At 37.1% G+C, this 23,900-nt stretch overlaps 1 protein-coding gene across 3 annotated transcripts in view; it reads right to left on the reverse strand.

Annotated features, from left to right (window-relative positions):
• Positions 1-1,245: 1,245 nt before the first annotated feature.
• The window catches only part of Spink5 (serine peptidase inhibitor, Kazal type 5), a 68,017-nt gene continuing 45,362 nt past the window's right edge, over positions 1,246-23,900 (reverse strand). Inside the window, exons 21-34 of one of the 3 annotated variants that reach the window (XM_013512362.1) lie at positions 22,200-22,327; positions 20,440-20,533; positions 18,406-18,533; positions 17,552-17,624; positions 16,810-16,937; positions 16,571-16,649; positions 13,469-13,599; positions 11,580-11,649; positions 10,804-10,890; positions 10,568-10,695; positions 9,710-9,803; positions 7,532-7,662; positions 5,733-5,821; positions 1,246-2,119 (exon numbers count right to left, since the gene is read on the reverse strand). In XM_013512362.1, the coding sequence (XP_013367816.1) occupies positions 2,061-2,119; positions 5,733-5,821; positions 7,532-7,662; positions 9,710-9,803; positions 10,568-10,695; positions 10,804-10,890; positions 11,580-11,649; positions 13,469-13,599; positions 16,571-16,649; positions 16,810-16,937; positions 17,552-17,624; positions 18,406-18,533; positions 20,440-20,533; positions 22,200-22,327 (1,419 nt within the window). In that variant the 3' untranslated portion in view covers positions 1,246-2,060. The other 2 variants (XM_013512363.1, XM_013512364.1) reach the window with 2 other exon arrangements.

Consider the following 23,900-nt stretch of genomic DNA (forward strand, 5'->3'; position numbering starts at 1 on the left):
TGGCTGGCATGCAGAGAGTAAAGGAACCACTGAATTCACCCTAGATGAACCCACTCTACAGTACAGTGCTCCCATAGTCCAACTGCCCTCCAAAACCCTGATCTGAGCACATGAGAATTTGGAGATTATATATATGTATATATAGATATATAGATAGATAGATAGATAAATAAGGATAGAGATATATGCAAACTTCCAAATCCAAAAAATTTCAGAAGTCTAAACAGTACCGATCTCAAGCATTTTGGGTCAGAGATGCAAAACCTGTACTTATAAAAGTAGGTGATGGACCATATTTGGCTTGTGGGGCTGTGGCGTCCCTGGTATAGACCAACTCAATGATAAACAAACATCTGTCTTTCATCTCTGTGACTCATCTCCTTGCTCCCTTTGATTCCTTATACACCAGTCACACTTCTTATTCCATGACAATGATAGCAGTAATAAAAACTATAAAAGTTGACATGAAGTATAATTGATATGTGTTTGAACCTGGGAGGAGTATATGACAAGTTCCTCCATATGATGTGCCGTATTACAGACTGAATTGCGTTCTGTCAGACTCGATAGGTTGAGACACTATAACCAATGTGACTATTTGGGAGAAGGAAAGTAAGGTTAAGTGCAGTTGTAAGAGAGGGGCTCTGGTCTGAAAGAACTGATGTCTTTGTAAGAAAGAAGAAAAGACACAAGATCTTTCTCTACGTACATGTTACCACCTACAATTTGGGTTTCATTCAGTCACAGGGGACAAAAGTAAAATTGGCTAGGATTGAGCTAGTGGAGACTTACTTCACAAAAACAGCAGATGGAACAATATCAAGTTATCTTTCAAATTCAAGTCAATCAGTGAGTGACATCAGGCACCATTCTTTTGTGGCTGAAAATGCCTTAGACCACCACAGGTTCTCCATATGCTCTCTCCCTCTGGGGATGTGTTCAGTACCAGTCCAGTACCAGGATCTTCCAGTGAATTTTGTGACTACATAGTTCCACAGCATGCCAGTAACAAGATTCTGAGAACAACACAGCTGCAGGGTGGAGGCAGTAGATAACAAGTTGTTGCATTCCACCCTTATCTGATGCCTGGGTGCCTCCTTGGATCTCCCATATCTGTTAGCTCACGGCAGAGCAGCATTTTCTAATATGGAAACTTCTACCCACATGCAGCTGTTGAACCCTTGAAATGTAGCTGGTCCCAACTGATATACACTAAAAGTGTAAAATACACACCAATGTCAGAAATTTTGTAAATTAAAAGCTTTATATCAGTTCCACTGATACCTTGGATAGACTAGCCTTCATCAAATACATTGTTAGAATTGCTTTTAGCCATTTGCATAGCTACTGAGAAATTTAAAACTGCACATATGGCTTGCCCTACATTTCTGTTGGAGAGGGGTGCTCCAGAGACTCACACATACCGGTGGTCATTTCCTTGGTCTTTCCCAGGCCACAGGTACCAGGCTCTAATGTAGGGAATTGTCAAGAAGCAATATGATGAGGTTTGAAAATTTACTAGTTTGCGTCATTAGATGGGATGCACAGAACTGAGAGACAGCTTGGCTGTTCATGGAAATACATAAGCTAGGTAGGGAGCTGGCAGGAGGACAGGTAGATTTACACAGCTGTCGATGGCCTGAAAGACTGTAGCATCCCACTTCTCCTCTAGGTGCTCCTTCCCAACTTGCATGCAGAGAGTGGATATTCTCTGTCTGTCATTGGACTTAACACAACAAAAGGATAGAATTTTTCCAACTTCTGTAAAAAAAGTTACTATCTAAGAATTGACAAAGAAATCCCCCAAATCCCCCCAAAAATGTGTTCTGCTGAGTCTACATTTATTAACAGGTGGTTGGACAGACAACACTATGATGAGATTTCCAGAGCACAGACTGGGTAGGGATTTCTCCACGCCCTCAGACGACACAGTCTAGCAGGAGAGAGGGAAAGACTGAAGACCAGGGAGTCCAATCCCAAAGGCTCTGCACTGTTTCCTACAGTAAGTAAAAAGAGCTCTGAAGCATTCTTGTTATATACAGATGGCAAAGGTAGGCGATTCAGAATTGGGTTGTGTTTGTTTTCCTCGAGGTTTTCATCAATCCTTGTATCACTGGTCCTAAAAGAGAAGACAGGAAGGTGAGATGCTAGAACTCAGGGATACTGCAGAAATCCAAGCTGGATAACCAGCTTGTATCTTAATCAAAGAAACCCACAGATTCATGCATTCTACCAAGGGCTATTTACAGTCACTTTCACAGTGCATTCAAGGTGATTCCACAAGTATTGTTTTAGACAATATTGCAGAAATCCAAGCTGGATAACCAGCTTGTATCTTAATCAAAGAAACCCACAGATTCATGCATTCTACCAAGGGCTATTTACAGTCACTTTCACAGTGCATTCAAGGTGATTCCACAAGTATTGTTTTAGAACCTGGCATGTGGTGCATTTTGAGCTGGGCACAAATTAAACATGTTTTAACTCTAAATCTGCTCTTGACTACATGTGACCCCCATGGTGATAAAAAAGGGTACAGGTCATTAACACCATTTCTCAGGTTTGAAAACTATGCTCCAGAGTTTAATGACTGACTAAATTCTCAGATTAACTCAGGACAGTACGATTTTAATGACCCATGGGCTGGGGATTTAGCTCAGTGGCACAGCGCCTGCCTGGCAAGTGCAAGGTCGTGAGTTTGATTCCTGGTACCAGAAAAAAAAAAACAAAAAACAAAACAAAACAAAAAAAACCCGATTTTAATGACCCTAATGCTTTTCCATCACAGTTTGTTTAGGCTATTCATAAAATCAGCTGCTTTCCTTGCCTGACTCTTCCATATTTTCTACAGTATACCCCTGACTTACAAACATTCGACTTGTGAGCTTTCACAGGAGTAATGTTTAAGACTCATTTTGTCAGATCTCAAACAAATCTGACTTGCACACAATTCTCCTGAAACAGAACCTGTTCATAAACTGGGGACTTACTGCATTTAAAACATTAAATCAATGTCTTAAGAGGATTCAGGGAGTTTTCTCTACATATCAGCACATCAGCTAGTACTGCCTGGAGCATAAACAGCAAAACACAGTTACCCCAAATGTACACATCTCATTTGGGGCCCATACCAATTTCACACTGGAATGGGCCAGGCTATGGTCTTGTTGAATCTTTGAAAATCTCTGTCACAAAGTTGAGAATAGCCTTTTTTTAATCTCACGAAGTAATGCTAGTATTTTCATTACTAGAAGAACTATTTGAGTACAGGTGGAACAGATGGCTCACAGTCCAGCATTGTTCTGCTGACTACTGTGGTTGGATGTCCCCATGTTGAAGGTTAGAACTTATCGCCTGGTTTAGCTAATCTTACAATTGACACAATGCCTACTCTACAGCCTCTAGTTTTCTGACCCTCCTCAGAACTCAGGAATTGTGACAGGTGATTAGAATGAAGCCAGAAGATCTACATTGGGCTCCAAATATTGTGCTGACTAACTCTGATAAATGACATGATTTCCCCCATTTTGTTTTCTATAAAATGAGGAAGATAATCCTGGCCCTCATCACAGGTTATTGTGAGGATACAAAGGAAAAATGCACATACAACTCTACTCAGCTACATAAATTATAGTAGTCACTGTATGATAGTTAGTATATGATAGCAGCAGTCTAAGTTCTAGGGTCATTACCCTATTTTCCTAGGAAAGTTGTGACTGCCTGGCATTATTTCCATTTTTGAGTGGTTAGATACTCTCAGAGAATCTTCTACCCAGGAGTAAAGCTCAGACAATAAGTTGCAAATTCTAAGATATACAATCTTAGTAGTCATCAGAGCAATGCTGGGTCATGTGTTATCTGTATCACCTATCTTCAAGATTGTACCACTGAACTGCACAAGGAGAACTGAAATTTCACTCATATCCGGTACAACTTCAGTTGTAATGATTTCTATCAACACCACCGTAAAAATTCCTGTCATTAATAATGATGGGAAAAACACAGTTATAATGAGAAAAAAAAATGAGCAAAGTGAGTGATGTTTAAGCATCAAACCAAACTGAAAATAGAAGAATAGCCTGGGATCTGCATTCAACCAATGTCTAGTAGGCATGCTGAACCTTTCTAATAGAAAAAACAAACTAGAAATGTAAGGAGGAAACTTCCTTGTTTTTTTTTTTTTTAAAAAAAGAAACTCATGTACACATCTGTCAGGATTCTTCATTGCTTGAAGAATACATCTTATCAATATAAACTTAAGGCAAGCACCTCATGACATACTTTCTGTTAAGTCACCTACACAGGATAAGAGTACAGGGAAGTGAAGTTCCAGGTGTGGTCTACTGGACTTGCACAAGGTTATTTTGACCTCTTTGTTCTGAGATATACAGAAGTAGATGTGGTTGTGAGAAAGAACGGTATATTCCATCAATAAAACAAGAAGCAAGCCACTAAGTGTTTATGGGAAATAGAGAAAATAATATAACAACTAGAGTAAAATTTTAAGCCTTCTTTTTATGAATATGTAAAGACCAAGAGTAAGTTAATAACTGCTAAGTCTACAGGAGAAGGAAATGAGTTCTAGTCCTCAATCTATTCTATTCTTACTTTCTACAACTATGTGAGAACCCAAACACCCTAGTTGATGGCTTTTGAATGGCCAATTTCTCGTATCAGGGCAATGTGACTCCATACTGCCATAGTGCTACTTAACAATGTTTTCTGAATCTAGCAGAATACATTCCAGTTCCAACACTGTTAAAGCTCATTATGCCAGTGAAATGGAGCAAATGCAGTTGGGAATAAAAATATTTTCTTAAATGTCATCTATTAAAACATTATTATATTAGATACAGTTACTAAATATTGTTGACTTTTATTAATTTATTTATTAAAATTAAATAAATATAGTGGCAAGGCCTAAGTGTCTAAGTTCATATCTTGGCCTCTTTCTCTAAGTCTGTGATTTGGTTTAAAACGACATCAAAATTGTGATAATAATAAAAGATGCTACTCAGTTTTTCAGGCATGGTGCGTAATGCTTTAAAGTCAATGTTTTGTGAAATTTTAAGGGTTTGTTGAGATCTCCTGGTCAGAGTGTTTAGGTGATTCACAGAAGTCTCCATATGAAGAACAATAATTCAAACTATAGTTTGAACTCATATTTATCTTATAGCAAAGTGTTTCCTTTTATTTAAAACTTTCTACTTTCCCAAGTTGCATATAATCTTTTCTGGGGAGTAGACAACCTCAAATTCAGTCTCTAGGGAGAATATGAAAGCTGAGTTATCCTTGTACAAATTTTAGTGGAACAGGCTAACTTCCAATGTTGAGAAAAAAAAAAATGCAGTGCTACATGCAAGGATACGGTTGTTACATAGCAATGGTTCAAATCCAGCTCGGGCACTATCTGACCTCTCAGTTTCTGTTTCGTGTTTTCTTTGTCCCTCACAGAGAATAAAACCCATCCTGCAAAAGTAGTGTTAGATTAAAGAAACTGCTCATAAACAACCTATTAAATATTCCAGTAAAGAGTTTTAAATGTAAACTGCTATGTTACTATCTCCAAAATTTCAGTAATCACTTAATTATCTTCACAGTGAAAGTGAGACCCATTCTGGGATCACCTAGTATCACTTCCCTGACCTGGAAATTTCTGTCACCCATGTGAGAGAAAACAAAAACAGAACTAACCACTTCCAACTCCATAGCCATGAAGGCCATGTACTCACCCACGTGGGCGCTGCCAGGTGTCTTTTCTGGGGTGCTGCTCTCTTCACACCTCCCTTGGCTACGTATGTGTATATTGGTCTGACGTATCCTGAAATAGAACAGAGGAAGCGTCAATGCTAGGAGAAGCACAATTATAATATGAAAAAAATAAGGAGCATTGTGATATTTAAGCATCAAACCAAAATGAAATTAAAGGGATGGTCTAGGATCTTCATTCAATCATTGCCCAGTAGGCATAATCCATAGTAGGCCTCTCTCTTTGTTTTAGATTTATCTTCTTTCCCTGAAAATATTGCATAACATTCCATGCAGTAATCTCCTCACATAAATGTTAAATTTTCCATATTATTAATCCAAAAAGCATTTTGTAGATACAAAAAAATTAGATTTCAGAGAGAATTTGACTTTATTGAGTATAAAATTACTCGGGGAATGGAAAGGATAACAAGATACAATAACACAATTAGGGTTGCATAGTTTGAAATAATCTTAAAGGCTGGAAATTATAATTCCTTTCACTTAAGATATTATAAATCGAACATCTTGCTTGCGTTTGATGGTGGGAAATTCACTGCCTAACAAGGCAGTGTGATCTGCCTTTGAATGCTGAGAAGCTGAAATGCGTGTCCTATAACTTTTTTTATGGACACAGAAACTGTTATTTGTCCCTCTGCTCTATAATACTTACTCCCAGCCTCCTCAGCCAAGCAACCCATCCCAAGGCATTCCTTATTAATATTTTCATCCATTTGGATTTCTGACTCTTAAGTTCTTGAGTAGACGACCACTTTTTTTGGATCTATCATGCGGATAGAAATTGATGAAATTATACTGATAATTTAGGTCCTTAAACAAAATAAAGAGGAACTAAAATGTTTCTGGGCTAGAAATATGGTATATACAATAACTGAATTCCTGGATGGTTCATTTGTTGAGCAAGGATTTAGTTTCTTGAAACTCCATAAGGTACATGTATCGATTTTATAACTTGTCATCATGCTATCATTGTAGAATGGTCAAATGGAGGCAAATAGTAGAATGTTTATAGAGAATAAATTATTACCAATAGTCAGATAACATTTAAACAAAAAGATAACAACAAACCAAAACCAGATACCTTGTATTTAACCTACAATAAAGACATATTTACAGTGAACAGTACTACTCAAAAACCTGTGAAATTAGCTTTTGGTGAACTGTTTGCACTTTTCAAAAGAAGAAACCAAGACTGCAAACGATGAAGTCCTATGGCCATGGCCACCCAGATATTAAACAATCTGAAAACAGACTACAGATGTGGCATTTATCCAGGTGTGCTTTCTTTTGTATGGTATCACTTTGCTTTTGCATGGTACCACTTCCTTAAAAGGAAGACTTAGAGAAGATGGAAAATCAGCAGCTGCTAGTCATAGACCATTTTAGGTACTATAGGTGGAGATGACTCTATACAGCATTGATTCCCAACTGTTTTGCTCTGGTACATGTAAACATACATACTTATAGAGACATTTGGTAATTGTAACCCCAAACACTTTTTTATTTTTCTTTTACTTGGTAACATATATAACAATGTAGGTAAACAATTTCACTCAAGGGATAGCACTCAGTCATACTGAGTCATAGGGATATTGCTATCCCTATAAGAAAGATGGTTCACATGCTTTGACTTTTTAACTGATATGTTTAATAAATGATCTGCAATCTACCTTGAATTGGTATCTGTATACTACTGGTAGTTAGGAGTACAGTTGGGAACTGCTACACTAGAAGATAGGAAAAAAATAACTTGTACACTTACAGGTTTTCATGACACAGCATGCAGGGATTGCTGTATGTTTGGCCATTGTCACCACACACAGGCTGTAAATCCTTCGGGCAAACAAAACCCATCCTGGGCACAACTCGGTAGTGCTTGCACATCTCAGAATCCTGCATAAACAAAGCATAAAGGAGACTTGTTTTAGAGCAGCCAAGGGAAGCAATAAGTTTGGGAGAAACTCTTGGGTTCCTCAATCAACACTAAGAACAGAGCTATGACATAGGTTTTACAAAATCCCATATTTACGTTATATCATATTAGATGGACTTAACTTCTTGGACTTGGTTTCTTTTAATTGCAGATATTTCTAAACAAAGAAGAACAGAACAACAAGAAAGCAACAATCCTACAAAACATGATTTTCTGGGGCATGCCCATAGGAAGAAAACTAGGCTAACACTCATGCTAGAAATAACCTTCATTATTTTCAGTGAAGGTCCTGGTTATAATCAATCTAGAAAGTAAAGACCCTGAGACAAATACTAGTTATAGCAGCAACAATAATAATAACATGCTTAACCAGAAGAAAGAAAAATGTTGTCAGAAAGAAAAGAATTTTTAAAAGAAAGAAAAATTACAGATTTGAAGAAGACAAATCCAATGGTGCCAATAACCACATTAAATATTAATAAGTACTTTAGTTAAAGTAAATTGTCAAACTGAAAAGAAAAGGTCAACTATTACATGTTTACAAAAAATATAGTTTGAAAGTAACAGGTTGAGAGTAATATAACAAAGTAATCATAATAGAATTTATAAATAGTTTAAATGACAATGAAAATATAAGCTATTAAATCTCAGAAACTGAAGAAGAGAGGTAAGAAAAAGCTATTTATACAGACACTGTAAAGAGAGGATGTGCTAAAAATCATCAGTCTAAACTACCTCTCAACAAGCTAGGTGATAACGAGAAAATTAAACTCAAAGAAAATCACAGAAAGAGTAAAGAGGAGAAAGTGATGGAGCAGAAAATAGAACAAAGCCATAATAGCCACTTGAAACATCAATAGATGGATGGAAAATTAGTAAATTAACTAAAAGGTAGGAACACACACATCACCATTATTAGAAATAAAAAGACAACAGTGTATTAACTATAGATATTAAGAGAATAATGTAGAGGTATTATGAATAAATCTGTGCTAAAAATTTGACAATTTAAATTAACAAATTTCTTGAAAACTACTTTCTGAAACAGACAAAAAGTAAAAATAAATTTAGTAATATAGTATCTCAAATATTCATTTCAGAGGAGCCAGACAGTTTAATTTGCTTGTTCTTTTGTTTTGCTAAATGATTCAATGGCTTACTGAACTGTTTTATAGTGTCTATTATTTTGTATGTTTTATGTTTAGATTGTCCCATAGTGATGTAGATATTCAGGTAGACTTAGACCAGCAACTTCTATGAATTCCTAGCAAAGATGGATTAACCCAGGGAAACGAACCATATTTTAAGTTAACTGTTGTTTGAGTGTCCAGCAAGTATGCGGTGAAAGCATTCTAAAGAAACAGACAGAAGCAACAAAGAAGGATGCTTATTTTTTACACAGAGTACATCAGTTCTGAAACCATTTTATTTACTTCATCTTCAAAATGAACCCCACATCCATCCACTTCCCATGAGCTTCACCACTTCTACCATGGTAAAAACCAGCAGCACCTGTTCTGTGCATTACTGCAGTCACTCAGGAGCTGTCTCATTCCTGTACGTGACTCCCTGTATTTCCAAAAGAGCTCACCACTCAGCTCGCCTTTGTACTCAAGATGATTGGGGAAGGATTCAGGTGGGGGAGAGAAGTGAGGGGAAGCTGAGGGATGAGCCTTTTCCATCTGCTGAAATTTCAGAATTCAGGCATCTGACTTTGTATTTGATCACAGATGAGATTAATCACATTCACTATGCATGCACTTCTTAAAATGTTAAAATATCCTAAATCTAATCAAGGTTAAGGATTTCAAAGAACAGAATAATAACAGATGAATCATACCAGAACTCTCACTAAGCACGAACTACACTTGGTCCTCAAACCACTTGAGGCTGCACTGTATCAGCCTCTCCAGACCCTTCCGTGCGCATGGGGATTGTGGAGGGTGAGGGGCACCTGGCCTGAGAAGTTAATTTAAAGAGGAGCTTTTCAGAAGGCATCATTCCTACCAGAGAAGAATTGGAGGAATCTGGTCTCTCTTCAGAAGCTCTAATATGGGACGGCTTTGCTGGATGTTTCGCCCTTTCTAAAGCTTCTTTTTGACTAGAGAAGGAAATAAAAATTAATTTAAAACAATATTCACAAGAGTCAGCTCTGTATCTTCTAGCTGAAAGTTAAATAATCCCAGGAAAACAGGTTAGTCATAAGACATCCAGAGAGTAACTAGGATAGTACATCAAGAAAAGCAGGCTGAGAGCTCTACTTAATAGATGTGTGACCTTAGATAAGTGGCTAAAGTCCTTGAGTTTCAACTCCCTAGAACACAAGAGGAGAGCAGTACTGGTGAATCCTTCCTCAAAGAACATGTAGAACATGTAGAAAGTTAAATATTATTGTTTTCCCATGGTTTTTAAAACCATCGCCGTCACATACATTGATTTTTGAATTTGGCTGTTCTTTAGGAAAACCTAGAAACCCTTTCTAAAAGCAAATTCCTTAGCTCTAGAAGTTCTGGCATACTATATTTTGCAGCGCAGAAATCTGTATTTTTTAAAATAGGCTTTTAGTTGTATCTGATATAGTTGTAGAACAGAGATTAGGAACCATTTCTTCCAGCTATGATGCTTAAAATGGAAAAACATTAAGTACCACAGCTGGTTGTACGATTAGAACTTACATCTGGGCTTTCTGTCTCTATATCCAAGTTCTCTTGCTGCTCTGTCAGATAAGCTCAGGCTAAGGACCTTCACGCTGCAGACCTATTTTAAGAACTCCATGACTGCACCAGCACAGGCTTATTCAATCAGCACCTTGTGGACGTGCAGGTCCCCCTCTAACTGAGGCTGGAGCCAACTCCTGGTACTCACAAGACGGCTCTGCACTTGTAGCACTTGTTCTTGTAGGTCCTGCCATCGGCGCCGCGCACAGGGTCATTCTCCCGCGTGCAGATGAGCTCGCCGTTCCGCACATGCTTCCGATACTCACTGCACTCATCCTAAAAAACGAGAAAACGGGAGTGAACACGGCCTCGTCCCTTTCGGATTGGTGGTTTTCTCCAGCTCGTTTTTAGGAAGTCCTTTCTCAGCCCTGGGCGCAGACTCACTGCACTTATGCCAACGTAGGCCAAGGAACCCGCAGACTGCCTAAACTTTGCATCTTCTGCTTCATTCGTAACCTCTTTGCACTGGTCCTGGAAATGCAGGGAAACATAAAACAGCACTTGATAGACCCTACTCGTCTCCCTCTCCCTTTTATCCTTCGTTCCTTTCCCCCTTATTTTCCACAAGGTGTGCTTTGAACCCAAGGAGAACCTAACTATACAAATGTGATTATCCCTTTTAAAGGACTGAATGAAGTTGTCTTCTTTGCGGTCTTGAAAAGCAAATAGAAAAGGCAGCATGATGCATGCACACTACTGATTCGTTGATGCTGAGAAAACCATCTGGAGAAAACAAAAAAGACGTCAAAGAAGGAGGGGAAACAGAGGCTTAAGATTAATTTATAAAACACAAATCATGAATATCAACACCAAGAAATTGTGCCCAAAGACTGATTTCCTATTTTAAAATGTCAGAGATAAAGCGTGCAGTTCAGGCGCTAGGGGATAATATTCCTTATTTTTCAATCTGTATTTCTCCAAAAGCAAAAAGACTAGTGCAATAATTTACACACATTCCAGAGGAAATCTACAAAATCAAGACAGCATCAAGCCCCCAAATCAGAGCAACAAACTCTTATTATGATTCAAAGTAACAGCACTGACATCATTATTGTTTGAAACAAAGTATTAGTATTTTTATAATCTGAACCCCAGAGAAGAAGGCAAGATTCTGAAGGTAATAAGCAAAAGAGTTACTTTGGTATCTTTTAATAAATGACCTTTGCATCCTTTGAGGATTGGGAATTTGATTTTCCTTCATCTTTTTTTCTTTCTCTAGCTTCTCGCTCACTGTGAAAAAAAAATAGGATTTTTCTAGTTAGTACTGGATTCCTTTTAATCAACTAACTTTTCAGTGCTAAACATTAATAAGTTTAACTTTTTTCTCATGGTTAAAATAATTAAAAATACTATACTCTAGGTAGTTTTGAACATTGGAATTTTCATATTATATTTGCAGCAATATACTCAGTTTTAATTGAATTGGTCATCCAGGATGATATCATACTGAAAGGCTATTTTTAGACTATTTTAGACTAAACATTCTACACTGTCATCTAGAAAGTTGCCTCTTAAGATGTGTTATACATGTATATCAGCTCCCCATGATGAATGAAATCATTATCTACTGCAAACACTTACTATTTTAATTTGCATTTCTTGAATGACTAATGATGTTGAACTTTTTTCATATATTTATTCACCAGTAGTATTTCTTCATTTGAGAAGTGTGTGTTCATCTCAGATGCCCATTTTTGGACTGGGTCTTTGAATTTTGGGGACCTAATATTATTTAGTTCTTTATATGTTCTAGATAGAAGTCCTTTATCTGAAGGGCAGGGGGTTAAAATTTATTCCTAATTCATGGATTCTCTTTTAACTCTGTTGGTGATTTCTTTTGATGTGCAAAATCTTATCAATAAATGAGATCCCAGTTGCTGATTCTTTCAAGTATTTCCCATGCAGTTTGGTGAAATAAATTGGACCCACATGTGTAAATATCATATTGTCTCCCCAGGGTAAGAACATGAAAAAGTAAATACTACCCAAAATGTATGATAGATAATAAGAAAGGGAAAGAAATTGTTCAAAGGAAGGAACAACTGGGATGAGGGAAAGAAGAAAAAGAAAGAACTAAGAATATATATATATATATATTTATTTATGTATATATTGCCTTACTTCATATATATATTCATATATATATGAATAGCTGGGATAACTGTAATGCTGGGGTCTGGTGGGTTATTGAAAAGAACAGTTAATGCTTAATTTTTTTTATATTTTGACCATTTTTGCATGCTTATATTTGGTAATCTGAGCAACTGATATGAAGACAACAATATGCAGTATAACAACCATTGGTGAATTCCAACGATCTTGTCTAGTGAGACTCTGTATTGTCTCTAATGTTTTTTTAAATTATTATTTTCTTATTCTCTTTAATGGTTTGATCAATCTTGCATTCTTACATCTGGTAACCTGAGCAACTTCACTGAAGATAACAATATGTAATACAACAACCACTGTTAACTCCTATCATTTGGTTTGAAACACTGCATCATTTTTAATGTTCTTGTTTTGTTTTGTTTGTATTTTGCTATTGTTCTCTTTTCACTATTCTCTTTAAAATAAAAAAATTGAAAGTTGCCTCATCTCTCTTTTTCACGTTCCTCAGTAAATTATAACTAAATTCTCAGTTTTGATTGCTCTTTTACAGAGTGATTTGCAGTATATAAACATTTGTAACAGGTACTGTTACCTTGAACTGCCACAAAATCATATTGTGCAGTTATTGTATTTCCTTTATACATCAAAGGCACTGAGGCTTCACAAAGCAAATCAGCCTCTCCCTGGTTACTTTCCAATACACTTCCTCCTTAAAGATCACAATTTTGTCAGCATATACTCCTACCCCGGAGACTCCAGATCTGACTATGTTTCTCACCATCTGAATAAAAATTCTTGTTACAGTACTTTGGAAACTAACTATTCTTCTCTCAACTGAGGAGCTACTTGTCTCTAAAACATAAAGTGTCTGAGGCGGAAAGTAACAGGAGCTATTTTCTGTCAAATAGGCACACATATATAGAGAAGTGTGTTTACGTACAAGATGGTTTGGCACATGGCACACTTGTTGACGTACATCTTCCCATCGAGGCCCCGGAAGGGACTGTTGTCTCTGGTGCAGACAAGTCTTCCATTTTTCTGCTTGCTCCGGAACTCAGAGCACTGATCCTGCTAAATAGGAGAAACACAAAGGTGTTATACCTATTATTTCATCTTTGAACTATGAAAATAGAATTGATTAGTGAGATATGAATTCATAACATTTGATGAAAAAATAGAGAAAATGAGGTTTCAGAGGTGGCAAGTGTTTTACAAACTCTCCATTCGTTCTCCCTGCAGCTGCACTTACTACTCCATCCAAAATACGTAATTTTCGGAAGCCCTAGAATAAACTAAAAACACTTTTAGATTTCTGTCTTAATAACAAACTTTTTAAAAAATTTATGTGTATTACATGCCAGGCATTTTTTCTTCTGTGCTTTAATCAACTTCTTTTAATGACTCAACAAATCCTCTAAGATAAACATTTACTGCCCCCATTTTACAGATGAGTAAAACAAGACTCAGTTACTAAGTAGTCAAAGTCAGCCCTGGACTTGTGAACAGAAGCCTGCTAATAACTAGACAATTCTTTATTGAAATAGAAAATTTTATTTTATTTGGTAAATAATAGAGAAAGAAACTATGGGAAGACCAAAGGCCCCAGATTGATTTAAATGCATTTTGTTTCTAACATCACATTTGGTGGAAAGTAAAGGCAGAACAAACCTATTTTAAAACACTCTTCAGTCTTTTTAATAGAACTAAAACCAAGGAAAACCAATGTGTAAATGAACCATCAGGGTTACTCTTTTGCTTTTATTTGGCAGAGAAAAAACCTCCACCCATTTATATGAAAACAGACCTGACATTTTGTTTACTGAAAAATAAAAACCTTAAAAAGAACCCTCGCAACTGAGTCCAAGGGATCTGACTTCTGCTGAAATCTTTGGAACTTTATAGAAGTCTCTTGAATTTCCTTTAACCCTCAGGAGACAAAGAAGATACATGGAAACATTTTCTTGAAAAATACTGCTAGTTGCTTAAATAGCACAGTGTTTCTCTCATATGAGAAGCCCAAAATATAAAAAAAGAACAAACTGATAGATAGTAGGAGATAGGGAGAACGACTTTGTTCAAAGGGGAATGGATGCAAGAGATGGAGGGAGAGGGGAGAGGAAAGAGGGGAACGGGATAAAATATAATGAAAATGTGCTATGTACATGCACCGGCCCCACACAAGGAATATGATCATCTTGCAATATGAACAGGTACTAATAAATAATAAAAACCAAAAAGGCATTAAAGTGATTTTCCTTCTTTCTGCAAACTGTGATACCCATAAACTATTCCAGGCCTAGTTTTATCTGCTGTATTTGTTAACACATCTTGGATTAAAGCCTGAGCAGTACATTGAATGTCTCAGGGACATCATTTTCTGAGTAACCAGAATTATTTCCTTTTTCAGATGCTCACAAAGCATCATACGTATGTGTTAGTAATAGCTTCTATATTACTGTATTGCAACCTTTGCTTTAAGGACTTAATCTCTTGCTCCTTTTTTCAAAAACAATTTACAGTAGTAGGAATTGAACCCAGAGCCTTCACACTGAGCTACATACTCAGTCCCTTTCTCCCCCTTCTTGGTTTTGAGCAGGATTTCACTAAATTACTAAATTGCCCCGGCTGGGCTCAGGAGATCCTCTTGCCTTACCGCCCTCCCCCAATCCCAGTCCTGGGATTATAAGTGTGGGCCAGCACACCAGCCAGGTTTGTTTATTTATTGTTTATTTGTAATTTTTTACTTTTGCATTTTTCTCAACTGTAAAGTTGAAACAGCCCACACCATAAGTTTTCCTTAAAAACATGTCTTAAACATGATAATTTTTATACCTTGTTTTACTTTGCATGTATAGATACAATCATGTTTTTTGGACATCTGCATACAATCAGGACATTAGAAATATATACTGGTTTTTGTTTGAAATGTTTATGACAACTATTACACATTTGAAAAATGACCAATGAACAGTAGAGGTCATACAATAAAGTATTTTACCAAAGACATTCATCCACCAAAATGTATAATAGATGTTACTAAAACATTTTAAAATATTTACAAGTGGTGCCAATATTACATTTTTGTTTAATCAGAATAGAAGCTTATCCAAAAGTTATCCCACTAATGGGAAAAATCTCTCCAGGAAAATTTTATTACTTTGTTTTTCTAATTGGAATCTATAGCCACATTAGAAGAGATCAAGCTGATAGCCCCGTGTTCGAGTTGTCCAATTGCTGAACATGGTGTGCAAAGCCAAGAATTGAACACTAGGTGGCACTAGGAGGCAAACTAAGGAACTCACCAACCAGGCTTCAGAATATTTTTGATTTTGTTTTGTGTCCAGACAGGGCCACACAACGCAGTCTAGGCTGACCTTGAAATTGCAAGGTAAGGGGCTGGGGATTTAGCTCAGCGGCAAAGTGCCTGCCTGGCAAGTGCAAAGTCGTGAGTTTGGTTCCTGGTACCAGAGAAAAACCAAAAAAAAAGAAATTGCAAGGTATACCAGGCTGGCCTCAAACTTACGATCCTCCTGCCTCAGCCTGCTAGAAGCTGGGATTCCAGACATGTGTCACCATGTCCAGATAGAATTTCACATACTTGATACTTTCTTTCTTGTTTATAATTTCTGACATTTGTTTATTTGTTTTAAAAATTTGGAGGGCTGGGGATTTAGCTCAGCGGCAAAGCGCCTGCCTGGCAAGTGCAAGGTCATGAGTTTGGTTCCTGGTACCAGAGAAAAACCAAAAAAAAAAAAAAAAAAAAAAAAATTTGGAAATGAAATTCATTGAATGGCTAATTATAATAATTTGGCAATTGTCACTGGTCCTCCAAATGGGTGGTAATTTCATCAAAGCTGTACCTTAAGATTTTAAATAATATATTTTGTTTGTTTTGTTTTTTGTAGGACCTAGCCGTGTCTTTTTCTTGTTCACTATTATATCCCAAATGATTAGTCGATAGCATTCCACACACTCTTGTTAAATGAATTCACTGCATGATGACTCAGTCAAATTCAGTATTAGTGTATCTATCATGTATTACCTTCTTGTCATTGCTCTTTTCGCCTGTGTTTTGCTTGCCTTCTTCCTCTTTCTTCTTTTTTTCAGCTGCTTCCTTTTCCCTGAAAGGATGGAAAGAAACATTTAAACCAAAAATGAATAAATACCTCATTCATTATGAGATCTGTTTCCAAAACAATCGTCACTTTCCTAAATCATTGAGCAATGATCATTATGCTTTCAAGACTCAGAGTCAAAATCCCACTTTTGGAAAACACTCACAGTCTGTTTTTACACATAGCACACTTGTTGCCATGTGTCTTTCCATCTGGACCCCGAACAGGGTCACTTTCTCGGGTGCAGGTAAGTTTTCCATTTTTCATTTGGCTTCTGAACTCATCGCATACGTCCTAAAAAGAAGGAAGGCTGTATCAGAAATGTTATATATATGTTTAATTAGATTTGAAAATCTGAAGATTTTCTTCTAAGAGGTGGGCAGACTTTTCACCTTATTGTAGTAGGCAAATAATGGTCCATAGAGATGTCTACACTGTAATTTTGGTTCCATATGGAATTAAGGTTGCCAATGAGCTGTATTTGATCAGACCTTATCGGAGTGGGCCCCATGTAATCCTAAAGATTCTTACCCATGTCAGAGGGAGACTAGGAGTCAATGTCAGAATGATATGGCATCACAAAGATGTGACTGGCCACTGAAGGCTTTAAAGGTGACCACAAACCGAAGAACACAGGCAGCCTCCAGAAGTTAGAAAGACAAACAAGACATCTTCCCAGAGAACAACCACAAAGGAACACGACTTTAGCCACGCCCTGGTTTAATGAGACCATTAGAACTTTTAGCTTCCATAAATATAAGTTCTCTCCCTGTGTTATTGATCGAGACTCCTGACTTTTTCGGGGCAAGATCTCAGTTGACCATACTGGCCCCCTGTTTCCACAGTTTTGAAGAGACAAGGGTTGGTTTCTAGAAAGACCGGTCTATAAAACTTTGTTAATGACTTACCTTTCCTGATGCTGACCCAGTCTTATTAAATCTTAAGCCAGAATTCTTTTCTTTCTCCTCTGCTTCTCTTTTTCTGGAAGACACATTAACAAATATGAGGCTTAATGTCTAAAGAGATATTAACAAATACGTATTGAACATTAACAAGTACCAGGTAATATTAGCATTTGAATGAGATTTTCTCACATGACTCGTACAACCAAAAGATTATAATTTCTTCTGGTAGAAAGGTGAAGAATGTGTGTGTGTGTGATTAAGTATTTATTAAATACATTTTGAATAAATGGCATAATTAAGAGCACTCTGGTAAGTTTTAGAACTACACATACTCTTCCAAGTTGCCTAGAAGTACCTCACTTTATAGGTAGAACTAAAATATAATTATATTTCATGACCTGACAGCACAAGTCATTAGTGTGTCACACAGCACTCTAATTCAATTCCATTCACCAAGGGAAAATAAATAGAAGAAACCAGTCCCTTGTTTATGCAATAAGTGTGACTCATAAAAAAAAAAAAAAAAAAAAAAGAACAGCTCTTTTAAGCTGTACTGGCTGATTGATCTAAATGACCATTGTAAAGTCTTCCTGAGATTCAGGCAAAATGAAGAACAATAATCTATCATGATGGCTTTCAGAAATCATAGAAGTGTAACAAAAACTAGAGTAGGAATCCGTCCATTGATTAGCTGTCCTTTAGGGCTTGTGTTCCTTAAGAAATGCAAAAGAAAGCAGCAATATTTAGGAATGAACAAAAAGCATGACTTTCATGGAGGGGGCCACAGAACATGAGAAACAGCCATTACTTCAGGAGGTGGCGATATTTTAACCATGCCTATTCTGATAAACACTTACAGTAATTCTTTACACATGTCACATTTATTGTTGTAGGATTTCCCATCTGCACCACGCACAGGATCGTTCTCCCGAGTGCAGCTGAGTTTGCCGTTTTTCACAAGGTCCCGGAACTCCGCACAGGGGTCCTGATAGGGGAAGAAGGCAGTGCTCTGGAGTAACTCAGTCTGCTCAGTCTGTTGTCACTCATTTGTCAATCTGAGTAAGAAAAGTTCTTGTCTCCCTCCCCATAGAAGAATCATCTTGGAAGTTCTTTTCCACAGAGAAAGAGTAACTAGAAGCATCCATATTCTAATTCAAAGGGGTCAGCTATCATAGCTTCGAATGTTGCTTCTAAGATTCTATGTAAGAAAAATGTAAAGGTGGTAGAGACAGCACAGATTAAAGTCAGGCAAACTATACTCACAGGTAAGATCTATCCTGCTTCCTATTCGGACATGTAAGATTTTATTGAAACACTTCTTTCCTCACTTGTTTAGGTACTTTTTATGGCTCCTTAAATAATGGATTAAATTTATGGCTTAAATAATGGCAGAATTGAATGGTTGCAGCAGACACAATATGACTGCTCTGCCTGCTCACTGATTTTCTATGGAAAAAAAAAAATGTACTGATTTCTAGTGTGAATAGAAGAACTACAAAAACGCTCAGAAAGCACAAAATTATGTGACTAAATCTTCAAGAAGATAAAAAATCTAAACAGCTCTACTTCTTGACAGTGAGAGTTCAGTTTCCTAAAGCCAAAGAGGTAGAAAAAACGGAGGCCAGGCCTGTACGAATGCTAACTATCGGGCCTGTGCTGATGTGGACATGAGATAGTCTTGATACGAGGTATGATTAAAATACACAGCAGATGTTTCTAAAAAAATAATTTTATTACAGTAAAGGATACTTCACATTAATATCCCTCAAAATATTCTCCCTTGCTTCTACCACATGCGTCTCACTGTCCTTGTCACTGCCAGAAGACGCTCTGCAAGTCCCTTTTGTATGTCCTTAGTTACACCATTGCGGCTGCCTCAAGGGTCCTGAATCCACCCAAAACATGGAACTTCCATGATTATTTTGATTTTGAAGAAGAGCCACATGTTGGCCGGGACCAGATCTACTGAATAAGGTAGAGGAGGATGCATAATAACATTTTTATGTCTGCCTTTCCGATAGGCGGCCCTTGGCGGCAGCAGTGACTATATTTTTTGATGGTTCCTTAAAAAAAAAAAAAAAACCACTCAGGAAAGAGGACTTCAAGAACAGCTTCAAAAAGTGACAAGAACAACAGGACAAATAAGTTCACAGTGAGGGGTGAGGAGGATGAATGTGTCTTTTACTGTAATATTTTTTAAAAATTTAAAAATTCTCTGTATTGTAGTCCTAGGTTGTATATAGATAGATACAGTAAGTGTAATTTTACCAAATGGGGTTAAAAGGTCCAAGAAATTACCTTGCATTCATTAACACTTTACTGACACTTAAAATGTCTCAGGAAATATGTTAAACATTTGCCTAAGTTATTTATTTATTTATTTATTTATTTATTTATTATGAAAGTACTGCTGGATAAGGCAGATGAAGTAATTTATTCAATGCCTCAAAGTTCAAAAGTAGGAGATAGGTTATTATCCCAAGCTGATCCCAAAGTCTATGTTCTTCTGCCTTACTATGGTACCTTAGATCAACAGAAAAGATGCCTCAAACACTTGGATCCATTCAGGGCAAGAGAGAATAACGAGACAGAATAAAGAGTGCAGGATGCTGGTGAGAGGAATATTGACACACAGGCTGGATTACTAGGATGAGGATTAAAATAATAGGATAAAGTCACCATGTTATTAATTACTTACATGTTTAAAGGAGTCCAAAGAGCCTTAGAGAAGTTACAAGTTAGGATTTCCTATCCTACAGCCTTGAGGGTCAGTCCTCTTCTTGCAAAGGGACTCAGAATCTGTACTGGCCACCTGCCCCTTGGGTCACGTCCTCCTCCCCTGACAGTGAGTACAGCCCTCTCTAGCTATGGAAACAAGAGGTTACTCTCACCTGATCTTTCCCTCCACCAACATTTGAACCATGCCCCGCAGCATGTTTCTGATTGTCCCCTTCTTTCTTCTTTCTTTCTTCATTTTCTTTCTGGCTGGAAATTAGAAAATAGAAGATAGAGAAAAATAGCTCATAGAAAATGGAGCTATGCTACAGTTTCCTCACCATAGCCAAAGTAGTTTTGTACAGAACTGAGCAGCATTTATAGAACATTAACTGTGCTGCTGGAGCTCTTGTCTAAAAATTAAAAGAAGGAATTCTGTGGACTCCTTTGCCTAGAAAAGCTCTTTTTACAGTAAAAGAAAACCAGCCTACACTTGACTAGAAATAAGACCAACTGAGTAATTTTCATTTCTTAAATGTTCCTGGGGCATCTTCAGCTATTTAGGATAAACATCTCATATTCAAGAGGCCCCTACAATAAATTATCTTCTCAACTAAACATGATCTGCCTCCCAGATGCTCTGCTTTTCATGAAGGGCAAAACATTGGGACCTTCTGTAACTGCTCTCTCTCTTAAAGCTTTTTTAGGCATTGACATGTAACATGAACTTGACAGTCAGGGTCTCTACCTTGAACCACTAGTCCTCTACCCAACTCCCTTCTCTGATTGCCTCTGTCCAGATTGCAGCACCCCTTTCCCCCAGTACCGGCACACTCTGAACTTTAGTCCTTTCATTTCCCGCCATTTTTAAACTGAAGATGTATGATTCTTCCCAAAGGAAAGATACTTTTGCCACTTTCTCTTCTACCTTAAATATGTTAATAACTTCCCACTATTTGCACAATTGATCTCAAAATCCTTGGTTTGCCATTCAAGGTTGGTAACACTGGTAATTTGCAATTGAGCTACATGGCTCGTTCATTTCATAGGATCGTTTCCTTAAGTTAGATTCACCTGTGCATTTCCCCGCATTCCTTCCCATCATGTCTGAATCTTATCCAAATTATGTTTCATTTACTGTATATCCCCACTCAAAGCTCTGTATTAGCTGCCCCTTTATGTACGAGAGCATGTTATACATATTCTTCATTTAGCAATTTATTCCTCTTTTTTTTAGCTCATGTTCATGTCTCCTACCCAGAGGACTGAATAATTTCTGAGAACAGTGCTTTCTTTATATGATCACTAGTCACATCCTACATTGTGGATATTCAGCAAATTATTGTTGCATGATTTAAATATTTTAGGTGTACTTCCAAACTCTATGTGAAGAACTACTCTTCATTTCCTGAAATGTAATATTTTTAAAAATTTGCATAAAGATCTCCCTCCCTACAAGAAGGAAAAGAAGATGAACAAAGGAATTCAGGTGTGTTGTGTACACGTACCCAGTCTATTCAAGAAAAGTAAACATTATGTACTGTAAAGATGTACTAATAAAAATGATCTTTTAAGCTCCCCAAACATAAATGTGAGTGGAAGAGTCACATTGATAGTAAAATCTATTTTCTTCTCAAAGGAAATTCCAAGATAATTCAGTGAAGGGCTCATTGAAAAATGACTCAAAACGTTAGCAAGAAAGATGCCATGACCTACAGGTAGGCTCTACCCCACAACTAATAGAAAATATAATAACCTAATAATCTGTTTTCTACCCATAGAAGTCATAATAAAGGTTTACCTGAAAATATTTTACAGATAATCATTTCTTCATTTCAGGTGTAAGGAAAGGAAAATCACAATGTACTATTTCCCTCCTGGCTTTGTGCCTCCCGAGCCCTTCCAACCACAATAGGAGCTTTCTTTGTGCACTCACAAGACAGCCTTGCACATGGCACACTTGTTGCCATGGGTCTTGCCATCCGGGCCACGCACAGGGTCATTTTCTCGTGTACAGTAAAGAATTCCATTTTGCACAAGACTCCGATATTCACTGCAAGAGTCCTGAAAGAAGGACAGAAAGCAATAGCTTGAGTATTTTCTTGGAAAGTAGTTTGTTAGGTTCTTATTAAGCCACTCCCTGGAAAAAAACAGACTGGCCTGAGGAATTTTTCCCTCTGGCACTTCTTTCAATTCCTATTAAGCACATTGAATTAAAACAAAAAGCAGTTTGTGCTTGTCTCTTCCTGAAAGTTAGCCCTGAATCTAGATGAAATCTGCAGCCACACACATAATACTCCCTTCGTAAACTGAGTTCTTTGAGGACAAGTTACACTGCTTGGTCTGGGGTTCACTGTCCATGTCTATTCTGTCATAAAACAATACAAACCTTGCACATACCAGAGAATTAAAAAAAATTTAAGTTAGGATGAAGCCTCAAATTTTACCTTATCCAGCCATCCCTACTGTCTTTCAATCCCCTTCGTGTTATGCCTGCCACAAAGTCATCCAATTTCTACTAGAAGACCTACAACGGTAAGGGCTCCATTACCTTCCAGACAGCTCATTCCAAAATTTCCACCACACAGCTTTCATAAACTGCTCATGTGGCTACTTTTTGAGATCTTGGAAAATAACCCTAATAAATCTTATAAGAACTCTATTCTTTTTGTTTTTCTAAGTTATTAAAATAGAATGCGTGTGCCCCTTTAGACCAGTGAACAAAGATAAAGTGGTGTACGCTACTCAGAAAAATCAGGGATATTTTTCTTCTTCCACATAAGAGTTCTTCAAATATTTGGAGAAAACTATCTTTGGCTTTCTCCCCTTTCTCCTTATATTGTCTTCCAAAACTAAGTATCTCCAGGTACTGCTATTGCTCTGTTTATGACATGATTTCAGTGTTATTCCCCACTCTGCATTTTCCCCTTATCCTAATGAACTTAGTATGATGTCATGCCATAGTTTCAATCTACCATGTAACTTAAAACGCCCATGTAGTTAGAGATGGAGCTCGTGGGATCAATCCACTGATACGTTCACACCTGAATATGCTACTTTGAGGTGGGGCCTAGCCAGAAGGAGGCGAAGAGGGGTTGAAGGGAAGGGAGAAGAATGGGGAAAAAAGAAGGATCAGGACATATCATGGAGGGGTGCAAATTCCCTACGATGAAAGCGATCATTATGTATGTCTAAAATGTGCCAAAACAATTAATTAATGAAAATATTTTAAAAGTTCTATTTATACACGATGGTGTACTACTCTGCCATAAAGAAGGATACACTTGAGTCATTTGTAGGAAAATGGTTGCACCCTGAGACCATAATGTTAAGTGGAAAAACTTAGACACACAAGCTTAAATACTACGTGGTTCTTTTATATGAAAAACTCGATATATGTAGCACAAAATAAAAGCCAGAAAATAGGAAAAAAGACAAAGAGAAAAAAGTATTGTAATTTAGCATGGAAAAATGTATCTACAAGTATATCTTGGCTTTGTACAATTGTCATTCACGTTTTATACGTTCTTTGGCCTATCAGTCTGGTTTTCAATCTGTATATATGATAATTAACATTATAAAGTCTTATAAACAAATAAATCTGATGCTGGAAAGATGAAAGAGGTGAAGGAGGTAG

Source organism: Chinchilla lanigera, unplaced genomic scaffold, assembly GCF_000276665.1.
Source record: "Chinchilla lanigera isolate Chin_1 unplaced genomic scaffold, ChiLan1.0 scaffold00014, whole genome shotgun sequence".
NCBI classification, from domain to species: Eukaryota; Metazoa; Chordata; class Mammalia; order Rodentia; family Chinchillidae; genus Chinchilla; species Chinchilla lanigera.